Source organism: Hyla sarda, chromosome 1 (genome assembly GCF_029499605.1).
Source record: "Hyla sarda isolate aHylSar1 chromosome 1, aHylSar1.hap1, whole genome shotgun sequence".
Classification (NCBI taxonomy): domain Eukaryota; kingdom Metazoa; phylum Chordata; class Amphibia; order Anura; family Hylidae; genus Hyla; species Hyla sarda.
Genome location: NC_079189.1, coordinates 130,832,550 through 130,846,576, shown reverse-complemented (window position 1 = coordinate 130,846,576; position 14,027 = coordinate 130,832,550). Strand labels below are relative to the sequence as shown.

Sequence of the window (14,027 nt, the reverse complement as noted above, 5' to 3'; positions counted from 1 at the left end):
AAGGTAAGGAGGAAAAAACAAAAGTGCAAAAATGGAAAAACCCTGAGTCATTAAGGACTCAGACAATTTAAGTTTTACGTTTTTGTTTTTTCCTCCTCGCCTTCAAAAAATCATAACTCTTTTATATTTTAATCCACAGACTAGTATGAGGGCTTGTTTTTTGCACGATCAGTTGTCCGTTGTAATACCATCACTCACTTTACCATAAAATGTATGGCGCAACCAAAAAAATACTATTTGTGTGGGGAAATTAAAATGAAAATAGCAATTTTGCAAATTTTGGAAGGTTTTGTTTTCACGCCGTACAATTTAGGGTAAAAATTACATGTGTTCTTTATTCTTTGGATCTATACAATTAAAATGATACCCATGATAACATACTTTTCTATTAAAAAAAATCGCAAACTTTTTAACCAAATTAGTATGTTTAAAATACCCCTATTTTGAAGACCTATAACTTTTTCACTTTTCCGTATAAGCGGCGGTAGGAGGGCTCATTTTTTGTGACATGATCTGTACTTTATATTGATACCATATTTGCTTATATAAAACTTTGAATACAATTTTTATAAAAATTTTTTGGAATAAAATGTTACAAAAAAAGCCGCCGTTCACCGTACGGTATCATTAACATTTTATTTTAATAGTTTGGATATTTACGCACGTGGCGATACCAAATATGTGTATAAAATATTTTTGTTACACTTTTTGGGGGTGAAATAGGGAAAATGGGACAATTTATATTTTTATTGGGGGAGAGGGTTTTTCACATTTGTTTTACTTTTATTTTTTACTTTTTTTACTTTTATTTTTACACTTTAATAGTCCCCATAGGGGACTATTTATAGCAATCATTCGATTGCTAATACTGTTCAGTGCTATGAATAGGACATAGCCCTGATCAGTATTATCGGTCATCTTATGCTCTGGTATACTCAATCGCAGAACAGAGCAGAAGACCCATGAAAGGCAGCGGAGGCAGGTGAGGGGACCTCCATCTGCCATTCTAGATGATCGGATCGCCGCTGCAGCGCTGCGTGCGATCCGATCATCCATTTTAGTGACCGCAAAGGTGCAGATGCCGTGATCTGTATTGATCACGGCATCTGAGGGGTTAATGGCGGACATCCGCGCGATCATGGACATCCGCCATTACCTGCAGGTCCCTGACCTGCCGCGCTTGACCTGAGCATCCCTCCGATGCTCGCGGTTATGTATAGGATGTAAATATACTTACCAGGACGTACATTTGGTGTTCTCTTGCAAATGCCAAACATCCTGCACGGTGTTGGGCTGTAAGCACAACCCTAAACTGTGGACGTCAAGCCCTCATACCACTCTCATGGAGTTTGTTTCTGACCGTTTGAGTGGGAACATTTGTGGCCAGCTGGCGGTCATTTTGTAGAGTTTTGGCAGTTCTCTTTCTTGCACCAAGGCGGAGGTAGTGGTCCTGCTGCTGGGTTGTTGCCCTCCTACAGCCTCCTCCACGTCTCCTGATGTACTGTCCTCTCTCCTGGTAGCGCTTCATTGTTCTGGACAGTATGCTGACAGACACAGCAAACCTTCTTGCCACAGCTCGCATTGATGTGCCATCCTGGATGAGCTGCACTACCTGAGCAACTTGTGTGGGTTGGAGACTCCATCTCATGCTATCACTAGAGTGAAACCTTCAAAAGTGACCAAAACATAAGTCAGGAAGCATAGAAACTGAGAAGTGGCCTGTGGTGAACACTAGTGTTGCTCGCGAATATTCGCAATTCGAATATTATTCGCGAATATCGCATATTCGCGAATTACGCGAATATAGCGCTATATATTCTTAATTACGAATATTCGTTTTTTTTTCCCCTTCACAGTACACATCACAGTGATCACCCCTCTCTGCTTCCAGCTTGTGTGGTGTAAAGAAGGCTCTAATACTACTGTGTGAGACTGGCGTGCGAAAATTAGCATATGCGAAAATTAGCATATGCGAATTTTCGCGTATGCTAATTTTGTATATGCTAATTTTCACATCTGTAAATTTTCGCATACGCGCATTTTCGCATATGCGAAAATAAAACGAGGATATAACGAATATGCGAATATTCGCGAATATATGACGAATATTCGTCCATATATTCGCGAATATTCGCGAATTCGAATATGGCCTATGCCGCTCAACACTAGTCAACACCTGCAGAACTATTCCTTTATTCGGGGTGTCTTGCCAATTGCCTTTAATTTCCACCTGTTGTCTGTTCCATTTGCACAAAAGCATGTGCAATTGATTGTCAATTAGTGTAGCTTCCTGAGTGGAAAGTGTGATTTCACAGAAGTGTGATTGACTTGGAGTTACATTGTGTTTTTTAAGTGTTCCCTTAATTTTTTTGAGCAGTGTAATTATGCATATACTACAAGGTCACAATAGGTCACCCAATGATGTGTTCCCTCTGTCAATCAGAGAAAGAACCACAGTAAAGTTGAGCGAATTTTTTGAAAAATTCCATTTGGCCGATTCCCCAAATTTTCAGAAAAAATGTGGTTTGTTCTGAATTTATTTGCAGTGAATCACTATTAAAAACGGCTATTTCTGGCCTACAAAGAGCCTCAATAGGGGTGTAGAACATTTTGCCTTGCTGTAACACGCATAGGGTGTGTGCAGGGTTAGTGAAATATTAATGTTATTCAGTATGACATGCAGATCAAAGGCGTCACTATTAGACTAGGTTCAGACTATGGAATCTCCGGGCAGAAAATTTCCACCCGGAGATTCCGAGTGCGGCCAGCGCTGACTGAATCAGTCGGCGCTAGGACCGCACGGACACTGCAGTCTCCAATAGACTGCAATGTGTTCCCGTGCGGATTTCCGCCTGAAGAAAGAGCAACCCCTTTCTTCTGGCGGAAATTTCCAAGCGGATTTTCCGTTCACAAATTCCGCTTCACAAATTCCGAAGTGTGAATTTGTGAACGGAAACCATTCACTACACTATACATTTTAGCAAGCAGAATTTCCGCCTGCAATTTCAAAGCGAAATTGCAGGCGGAAATTCCGTAGTCTGAACTTAGCCTTAGAATCAATGTCACAGAGTGGCACAATGATAGAGCCTCGAGGTGGCATCAGTGGGAGGAGACCATATAGTGGCTGCAGCGTGCAGGTAGCAGCAGCACGAGGAGAAAATATAGTGGCTGAATGACACAGCCTGGAGTGGGCGGCAGCATGTAGTTGCTGAATGACACAGCCTGGAGTTTGTGGAAGTTTGAGGAGAACATATAGTGTCTGAATAACACAGCGTGGTGGTGGCGGCAGCATAAGGAGAACATATAGTGGCTGAATGACACAGCGTGGAGGTGGCAGCAGGATGAGGAGACCATATAGTAGCTGAATGACACAGCCTGGAGGTGGCGGAAGCATGAGTAGACCATATAGTGGCTAAATGACAAAGCGTGGAGTTGGCGGCTGTATGAGGAGACCACATAGTGGCTGAATGACACAGCCTGGAGTTGGCGGCAGCATATAGTGCCTGAATGATACAGCCTGGAGTTTGTGGCAGCATGAGGAGACCACATAGTGGCTGAATGACATAACCTGGAGTTGGCGGCAGCATATAGTGCCTGAATGACACAGCCTGGAGTTGGCGTCATCATGAAGAGACCACATAGTGGCTGCATGACACAGCCTGGAGTTGGCAGAAGCATGAGGAGACCATATTACCTCAATAGGGGTGTAAAACATTTTGCCTTGTCCTAACACGCATAGGGAGTGTGCTGTGTTTGTGAAATAATACCGTTATTCAGTATGACATGCAGATTACAGGCATCGCTATTAGAATCACTGCTGAAGAGTGTTTGGATATGGCAGCAGGAAAACCATATGGTGTCCAAATTGAAGAGAATAAAGAGATTTTTTATGTAATTTTTATTTAATTTAAATTTATTTAGATTTTTTGAGTACTCAGTCTGGTGAACATCGAGCTGGCGGTCCTCCGCCAGACGAGATACCACCTGTTCAAGCCCCTGCTTCTCAGCGCCCCCCTGACTATGAAAGTGTGAATGTTTCATTTAATCAGCTATGGTTCATTGTTATGGTTCCAAGCTGTTTCATTGGATTCTTGTGGTAATTCCACAGGTAATATATATGATATCGACGACCATAGTGCCTCAGTCTTGGAAAGATGACATCGATTTTTTAAAATTTAAATTCAAGATTTCTATTAGATTCCAAAGTTTAAAGTCCTGGCGTTTACTTTGAACTAATAGTGTATGACCACAAAACCCAATCTAACAAGGAGTCACATGGCGGCACAATGACAGAGCCTAGAGGTGGCAGCAGCCCGACAAGACAATAGGGCCTCACAATAGAAAAGATTAAATATATTTAGCAAAATTTAAAGTTTTTATATACATGAAAATGTTTATAGTTTAATTTAAGGTGCCAACAGCATAAGGAGATCATATGGTGGCACAATGACACAGCCTGGAGGGGGCAGCAGCATAAGGAGACTATAAGATTAAAAGATACATTTTCACATTTTAGTTGAAGTTCTCTGGTAGCTAGTGCTACCATAACAATTTTTAGGTAATGTCACAGCAGCATGATGAGACCATAGGGCCTCACAATCCCTAAGATTAGAAGATACATTTTAAAATTTTAATTGAAGATTCATGGTAGCTAGTGCTACCATAAACAATTTTTGGTAATGTCCCAGCAGCATGAGGAGACCACATGGCAGCAAAATCACACAGCGTTGAGGTGGCACCAGCATGAGGAGACCATATGTTGACAGAATGACAAAGCCTGGAGGTGGCGGCAGCCTGACCAGACCAAGGGGCCTCACAATTTACAAGATTAAAGATATTTTTTTTAATTGCATGTGGCCATGTTAACATCCTCCGGATACTTGATGAAAAACTGCCACACTGCAGAGTATCTGATTTTCCCCCAACAGTCCGCACTGACTGACTGCTACTGCCGTCGACTCCAGGGACCTGATCCACTACCTCCCGGGAAGGTAGGCTGCTGTGACTTAGGTGGTCTACCCCGGGCACGTTTGGCTCCAGATTCCCACTGCTGCCACCATGCTGACTCCTAACCATGCTAACACCTTGCTGGCTCAACTGCTGCCTCACAGATAACCTTCTACCCACTTTTTCTGATGATGAAGCCCCTTCTGCACCTGGCTCCCAAGTGTGATTGGCTTAATCATCATCGAGTTGTGTCAGCATGTTACTGAGGTCCTCCTCAGGTCCCTCAACAGTGTGTGCTTCAGGAGTCTGAACGGTCCCAACACCACCTACCACGCCACTCTCCTCATCACTACTTGCCCACCTAGTGAAGGAAGCGGCGGATGTCTCCTCCACTTCTTGGCTGGGTTGCTGACTATCCTCCTATAGATCGTCCTGACTAAAAAGTGGAGCTGAACCCACAACCTATGATACTTCCATGGGAGTGGGAACAGCATAGGAAAGAGGCAATTAGAGGACAGCGACTGCTCCCGGGCCATGCCAACTGAGGGTTGTGTCTGAGGAACCCACCGACTATTGACTGGGGGTGTCAGATTTCACTTGGGATGAAGTGGATGACAGAGTTAACCAGTCAATGACAGCAGATGGGTTGCTGGTCGAGACACGACCGCTAGCTGATACCAGGAGCTCAGGCTTCTCACTGCGACTCCTGCTACCACACGCCCCTAGTCTGCTGTAACCTCTGCCTGCGCCTGATGAATTTAGGCCTCTGCCACTCCTCTGTGTACATCCTGGAACTTCTCTGCCTAACATACTTAGTGCGTATATGAGGGGAGTACAATACGCTTCACTACGCTTAAAACAGTGTTTGTCTAGTACAGCAGCAGGTGTGTACTTTTGGCTGGCCTTTCAAAGTAACTAGGCCCTTAAGACTTTAACAGGAATAAAATGGTACAACACTTAGATGTCTGTATGTTGTATGCACTTATGAGAAGAGGACAATGCACTACAGTACGCTTAAAATAGTATTTGTGTACACACCAGCCGGTGAGCACTTTTGCCTGGCCTTTCACAGTATCTAGGCCCTTGAGACTTTAACAGGAACAAAATGGTACACCACTTAGATGTAGGTATGTGGTATACACTTATGAGGGGAGGACAATTTGCTACACTACGCTTAAAGTATTTGTGTACAACACCAGCCGGTGTGTACTTTTCCCTGGCCTTTCACAGTATCTAGGCCCTTGAGCCTTTAACGGGAACAAAATAGTACACCACTTAGATGTACGCTTGTGGCATGCAACAGAACGCTGATGTGACTAGGAGGTAAATCGCTGCTGGAAAAAAGCTTTTCTGGCCAACACAGAGCGCTGTGTGTCCCTATCTGTCTCTCTGCAATGAAAGCATGAAGTGACTGGCCGCAATATGGCTGCCGATTATATAGGGTTGTGACATCACAAGGATGACAGGCTGCTGATAGGCTGCATGGTGCATGTGATTCAGGGTCATCCCGCCTGCCCCTTTTCCCGCCTTCCCAGGGTCCCTTGCAAAATGTCCTCACATGTGGATTTGTCATTTTAGATGCCCTGGAGCCTGGACCGCAGTTTAATGAGGTGATTTGCACGATCGAATTGCACTGATATTCGCATTTGTTGCAAATCTAATTTTTCATGAAATTTCGTGATGAATTTGGATACGTCAGATTCAATTCGCCCCTCCCTAAACCACAGGTAAACAAAAAGGCTTCGTATTGCAGTAAATTCATAAATACCATAGGTTATATTTTCCCATGGTATTATTAAATTCACTGAATTATGAAAGATGCCTTTTTGTGCACCTGGGGTTCTTTCTGTGATTGACAGACAGAACACATCTCTGGGTGACCTATAGTGACTGGTAGTGTATGCATTCTCAGATATAAAATCACTGTATAGTAGCACCGTGGTTTAAAGGATTCTAGATCCAACTGGGTGCAGGACCAGACCAAGTCCTCAAACAATATCGAAAGAATGTAGAAGCAGCACTCCAATGAACGGTGAAATCCATAAGTGTTTATTCATGCATCTGTAAAAGGCAACATTTTGGCTCATCACTAGAGCCTTTCTCAAGCATAACACTGTGCAGTGGAATACAAATTTATAGACCGTGAAAAACCTGCGCGGTTTGATTGTTTACAAACACACCAGGAAGAATTGAATACGGACATATATTGACCATGAACATCTCCAAAAACAGGTGAGTGCTGCCCTCCTGAATCGGACCCTGAGTGAATATGATATGAATACACAATCTACTGTATGAACGGGTCACAATGTCACAATATATAGTGTGTAAAAAAATATGTATTGTATTTCACTGATGCCTTTTCACGATTTGAATATGTATGATCACTGATAACTGAGTATCTGTATTATTTGTTTTGACATTTGAGTGACACCCCCCCCCCCTCATTTGAATGTCTAATCGGGGGCCTATAAATTTGTATTCAACTTGAGAAAGGATCTAGTGACGAGCCAAAACGTTGCCTCTTACAGATGTGTGAATAAACTCTTTTGGATTTCACTGTTCATTGGAGTGCTGCTTCTACATTCTTTGGAGATATGTATATATATATATATATGTATATATATATATATATATATATATATATGTACTGTCTTTGTGTATGTGGAAGCCTTCTTTGCCTGACAAAGAATTATGTCCGAATTTGAAACGCGTTGCTAATAAATGGGATTTCAAATATTTTATTTATCTTTGAAGGAGCGCCTGATACTGGTCTAAGTTTTTACGCACTGTGCAGTGCTTTTTTTCTGACAGGATCACTTTAAATCCTGGCTGCATGTTGGGGTGTAAAAAGTTGCCCCATGTAATGAGATGTTAGGAAAAGCACCAGGCATGATAATTTCTTTTATCCTTATTTATGCAAGCCTAGAGAAAGATAAAAATAACGATAAGTCCATAGCAAAAAAATGTGTATAAGAAGCAATATTTGGTTTATTTCAACATCATAATAAATATCTAACATAATAGTATTTTAGAATGTTTATCTGTACTTTTATGACTACCACTTACATCTTTTGCTCCTCAATGCATAATCTGCCTTCTCTTTGTTGTTAACGTTGCTTGGAGGAATGAAATAGATCAAATGAATGTGCATCAGCTTTATGGATGATGCAGTTGAATGTACAAGTCACCCAGAGATGGGTATGGAAACCAAATCATACTACAGAAATGTTACCTTGTTAATATATTGGTTATATGTTATCTTTTATTCTGAACTCTAAGGAAAGACAAGGCAGCAAAGGTGTTTAATATTCATTGTTATAATAAATGGACCTAGCCTTTCAGAAAATGATCTAGGTATAACAGCCATGGACACAATTACCTCCAACAACAATGGGAAATAAATCAGTAATACAACACTCTTAAAAGGGTCTGTAGAGTCCTTTTTAGAGAAACAGCACATCTACAGTAATAATTTTCTCACTGTATAAACTTTAAGGCACACTTCCTTAAAATATTGTCTTCCCTGGCACCACTACTACTAATGCAGTGTATTATTAAAAGAAAAAAAGGTTCAAGCTTATACCTATAAAGCAGTGTCTAAATAGCGCAGTGTAAAATATACTTGTATGTTTCTGTACACATCTATGAAAAAGTAACAATTATAGTAAAGAGTACATCTGATATTTTGGGGTATAATCAATAGTGGAAGGTATAAAATATTGTAACATTCACAGTTTTGTGTGATCGGTGTATTTTTGTTGTTCTTAGTGCCAAAAGCCACACTAACCCACGAGAACAAAGAAAAAGCACATAGCCATAGAATGATATTATACTATATAAAGGTATGGCAATAAGTGTCTGTATAAAAAACACCACATATACTGAAACGTGTGGGAGATAAAAGGCATAATAATGCAAAAGACCTCCAAAGTCCAGATGCAATGTGAATGTTGCACAAATTCCAAAGACACAAATGTTCATGAAGTGATTTGTGAGCATGAAGTCATATATAAGGGATTTGTGCTTATTGGAGGAACATACTTTCAACACACTGCCAGCATACTGGCATCATCCATTTTATGCTATTGGGCTTGCTTGCTTAAGAGATGTTTTTGAAACATCAGTGTGCATGGTAGACATAGCTATAGTCTCATAATCGTCTTCTCGAGATCTAAAATCACAGAAATTAAAGAAGAACTGTAGGTCCCTCTGAAAGTTTTTGTTGAGAAAGCCATAAAAGATTGGATTAACACAAGTAGAGATCATTGCGGTCAGATGACAAATCAAAAACAACAAATTATGGTTGCAGGTTGCAATTGCCTCATGGTTCCAATCAAACACTAAGTTGAAGATGAAAAATGGCAGCCAACACAGAGCGAATCCAACCACAATGGAAAACAGCATGATATTGATTCTCTTAGTTTCACTGGATCTGTACTTGTTGTCTCTCATTTTGTCCATCATGTTGTTCCGTTTTCTTAATCTTAGAAATATCTATGAAGAAGAACATTAAATGTACTGGCATTAGTTATTGTACTTAGGATAATCTTTGCATGTTGTACCAAATGGTTTAAATAGGTTATTCGGGGATTCACTTCTTTTTAAAATGTTGTCTGGGAGGGTAATCCGGGGATTCACTTCTTTTTAAAATGTGGTCAGGGAGGGTGTAAGTAAAAAAAAAAAAAAGAATGTTCTCTTACCTTCCCAGCCCCCTAGAAAACATAAAAGAACATCAGACCAAGAGGAATTACACAATAGGTGAGTGATATGCTCACCTTTTACAGTTGTGCAAAGCAGAGGCACAACACTCAAGCAGGTAGAATGGAGATCACACTATTGCAGTGTTATCTGGCTGCTGCAGGTATGACACGCCGGACTGGCGTATCAAGCAAACTGGAACACACACACTGGATTGTTTGGGAATTAAGGGAATGCCTGATGAAAGGGCCATCCTGGTCCTGAAACGCGTTGCATGTTTTATAAAGAATAAAGTTTGGAAAGGATTATCCCTCTTACCTTCATCCATCCTGTTGGGAGATTTAGCAGCACAGGAATAATTCCCAAACAATTCCAGTTTCCTTCCTAGCCCCCTAGGACTGCTGCAGTTGGTTTAATGGAGCTTCAGTCCCTGCTGTCCAGCACTTCCAGATTTGGGGTTGTGATGTCACATGCCCATTCAGCCAATCAGTGGTTGAGGCAGGATATTACTGTGGCTAGTGATTGGATGAGTGGGTGTGTAGCATTAGCGAACCCCAAAGCCACGCACAGCAGGAACGAGAGTGACGTGATACCAGGGGGCCAGGGAAGTAAAAGAGAACATTTTCTTTTATCTTAACACCAGCCCTTCTCCCTGACCAGTTTTTAAACAAAGTTACCCGCTGGACTATCCCTTTAAATTATATACGCTTTACTTTCAAATTATATGATTAATATGCTTCTTACTATTGGAATGTAATTCATTTTGTGATTGTTACAGGTAAAACATGAACGTATATATACATTTTTTCAACTTCTAGCTATCCTTTAGGAATGTAATATACAATATTTGCAACATCTGTCAAGATGTTAAAATACATTTTTGGTTTTAGAAAATACAGCTTATTTATTGTAGCATAAAGTGTTATGCAATTGGATATATTAATTATCTCTGCTAGAACTAATTAAATAGGAACTTTCACTTTGAGGGTATAAGAATTTGTTCTGGTCATGTGATGAACAAATACAGAAGGTGCTGGACTGATTCTATGTACTGTGCAGTCACCAAACAGAGCTTTGTAACAAAACGAGCACCTGTCTGTCCGCCACTAGAGGTTAGAGAGTTTGGTTAAAAAAATAAATAAAAATAAAAAGTATATTGTAAAACTAAATAACTTTTCATTTTCTTATCTATACCCTCCTTTGATGCAATTTTGGCATTTTCAGACTCATTTGTAAATTAGTCCTAGATAGTATCTTTAAAGGGGTTATCCAGGAAAAAAACTTTTTTTATATATATATCAACTGGCTCCAGAAAGTTAAACCGATTTGTAAATTACTTTTATTAATAAATTTTAATCCTTTCAGTACTTATGAGCTTCTGAAGTTAAGGTTGTTCTTTTCTGTCTGAGTGCTCTCTGATGACACGTGTGTTGGGAACCTCCCAGTTTAGAAGAGGTTTGCTATGGGGATTTGCTTCTATGGGGGATTTGCTTATTGTTATGTACTATAATATTAAGCATGTTAAAGGTCTTGTCCAACCAAAGAAACTTATTCACACAGGATAGGGGACAAATGTCCGATTGCTGGAACCCTCTCCCTTCCGAATGGGGTTTGGCTCTCCTTGCATCCTGAAACTGCCAACACCATGTCATCCATTTAATTGTATGAAGTGCCAGAGATATCCCTGTGGATAGGGGATAAGTGTTATTTTTTTTTTTTTTTTTTTTATTGCTGGAAAAAATGGTATACAAAATAATTTTAAAGGGGTACTCCCCTGGAAAACATTTTTGTAAATTACTTCAATTTAAAAATCTTAATCCTGCCAGTACTTATCAGCTGTTATATGCTTCCTTTCTTCCTTTCTGTCTCACCACAGTGCTCTCTGCTGACACCTCTGTCTATGTCAGGAACTGTCCAGAGCAGGATAGTTTTACTATGGGGATTTGCTCCTACTCTGGACAGTTCCGAAAATGGACAGAAGTGTAAGCAGAGAGCACTGTGGTCAGACAGAAATGAAATTAAAAAAGAAAAGAACTTCCTCTGGAACATACAAGCAGATGATAAGTACTAGAAGGGTTGAGGTTTTGCAACAGACGTAATTTACAAATCTGTTTCTGGCACCATTTGCTTAAATGTTTTTTTTCCAGTGGAGTACCCCTTTAATTCTGTATAACAGATACTAAAGATGCAGAAGTAAATGAAGGTAAAATCAAGACCGTGCAACAAAAAAGAAAAAGTTACCTTTGTATAGCAGAAAAAAATAAAGAATAGTGGTCCCACATACTGTACAACAAATAGCAAAGTTGTATATGAAAGTCGGAATTTCTCCTTTGGGAACTCTTGCATGCACACATACTTCCCAACATATGAATCAATGCTTATATTCCGAAATGGTTCATCTGTTAAAGAATTATATATCATAAAAGGCAAAGAACCAGCCATGGCTACAATCCATATTGCTGTGATTCCAACACAAGCATGTCTGTTATTTGGTCTCCAACCACGAGGATTTATGATGAGTTGATGACGCTCAACAGCAATGAGGACCAATGAGAAAATAGAAACTGTGACTGAAACACACTGAATATATTCATTCAGCTTACACATGACTTCTCCAAATATCCAGTGATCCATTAGGGTGTAAACCAATGTAAATGGGAGACACATTATTGTTGCCAAAAGATCGGAAAATGAGAGATTTACAATAAGAATATTAGTGACGTTGCGCATCTCTTTTTGCTTCAATATAATTATAATTAGAGCCAAATTTCCAGAGAGTCCAAGTATGATGACAACTCCATAGGCCAGAGATAAAGTAAAAATTATTGCCAGTGGCAAAGTGCAGTCTATATCGTCATCTGGTGGCATAATGCTGGTCAAGTTTGGGAAGAATGATTCATTTGATGACTGAATGCTGTAATCTGAATCGGAAAAATTCATCTTGCAAATTGTTCTCCCAGTAACACCAATGACAACAGAAAGTAGACCAAAAATGTTGAGGCTTCAGTGCTGCAAATGATATGCTTTTCTAGGTTCCATTCTGCATGAGGTAATCAGTAAAGTGCACAAGCTGTGACCAAATTATGGATTATCTGCGGAAACATGAATAGCAAAATATAGTTATGTTTGACACATTCCCTTTTATCTGTCTATACAGCTGTTTGCAAATGAAGGCATACTATTATTCTCATATTTAATAAAGGTACTATTAAATCTGATTTCTGCATTCACTACTGACTTTATCTCTTTATTTCTTACATATTTTTCAATGTAATAAGTTGAAAATGTTCTATTTTTTGTACTGGCAATTTCAAAGACATATCTACAGAAATTGCAGCATTCAAAACTGTCATCATTTCCAGTTGACTACCCTTTTACTCAACAGCATGATGCTAGCAACAGTCATTCCAAAAATGCTGATAGTCTTATGCTGACTACCAAGTGACTTAAGCTTTGCCATAGCAAAGGACATCTAGAATGTCCTGTTCTGGTCAATTGAACTTTGGACCAATTGAGCTTTAAAATTCTAGATAAAAGCTGTATGTTCAGTTTTTGTCTTGCATAAGTATTAAATCTCTGGCTACCCATGGAACAAAAAAAAAAGTAAAAGAGTATTGCCTTTCTGTCCTCCATGGTGGCTCACTTTTTGCTTCATGCCAACACAGCTATATCACTACTTCCCCACTCAGAGGGGTAGGTACTGTGCTGTTAACACAGCATATAGTAAATCATGACCACATGTGATGAGCAACAATCGCACAACATTGCTGATGTTGCTACAATAATAACCACCATATGCTGGCATGGCTACACCTACATGATGTGGCCACAAAGTAGTACCTGCTTCAACAACACAGTCTGCCCCCTTCAATAGTCAAAAAGTTATAGGACGTTGTTAACATAGAGCAGAAAGTGAGTCCTCAGGACACAATGAAAGATAATGCAATCTGAGGACATTACCCTTATTCTATGTTTGAATTAACTGATCACTTTCTTTTCACTGTCTTTTACAGGAGATTTATCATTTTGTATGTTATGTTAATTGTTAAATATTCTATCCTTGGTATAATAATCAGCTATCTATAAATGTATAATGGAATTGTGTTCATATATAGCAGCCAATCTGAAGGTGGAGTTCTTCAGAAGGCAGGATAGAACATAAACTTGAGCTATTGATGGAACATATTTGTTTTTGAACCATAATTGAAAAAAGCTTAATCTATAAGTAAAGTGAATGTATCAACTCAAATTTATGTTATTTATTAGACCCAGAGACTGAAATATGATTTTTTTATTATTCAATTTTCGGCATATCTTTTTGATGAGCCTGTAAAGAATGATTTACAGCAAACTAAATAAACATAGATTCAATGATCTAG

At 39.6% G+C, this 14,027-nt stretch overlaps 1 protein-coding gene across 8 annotated transcripts in view; it reads right to left on the bottom strand.

Moving 5' to 3' along the window:
• Positions 1–7,914: 7,914 nt before the first annotated feature.
• NPY1R (neuropeptide Y receptor Y1) overlaps positions 7,915–14,027 on the bottom strand; it is a 75,385-nt gene continuing 69,272 nt past the window's right edge. For all 8 annotated transcript variants that reach the window (XM_056561453.1, XM_056561462.1, XM_056561426.1 and 5 more), the window contains 2 exons: positions 11,890–12,740; positions 7,915–9,444 (listed from right to left, as the gene is read on the bottom strand). In XM_056561453.1, coding sequence (XP_056417428.1) covers positions 9,028–9,444; positions 11,890–12,588 — 1,116 coding nt within the window. In that variant the 5' untranslated portion in view covers positions 12,589–12,740 and the 3' untranslated portion in view covers positions 7,915–9,027. The remainder of the gene's footprint in view (positions 9,445–11,889; positions 12,741–14,027) is intronic.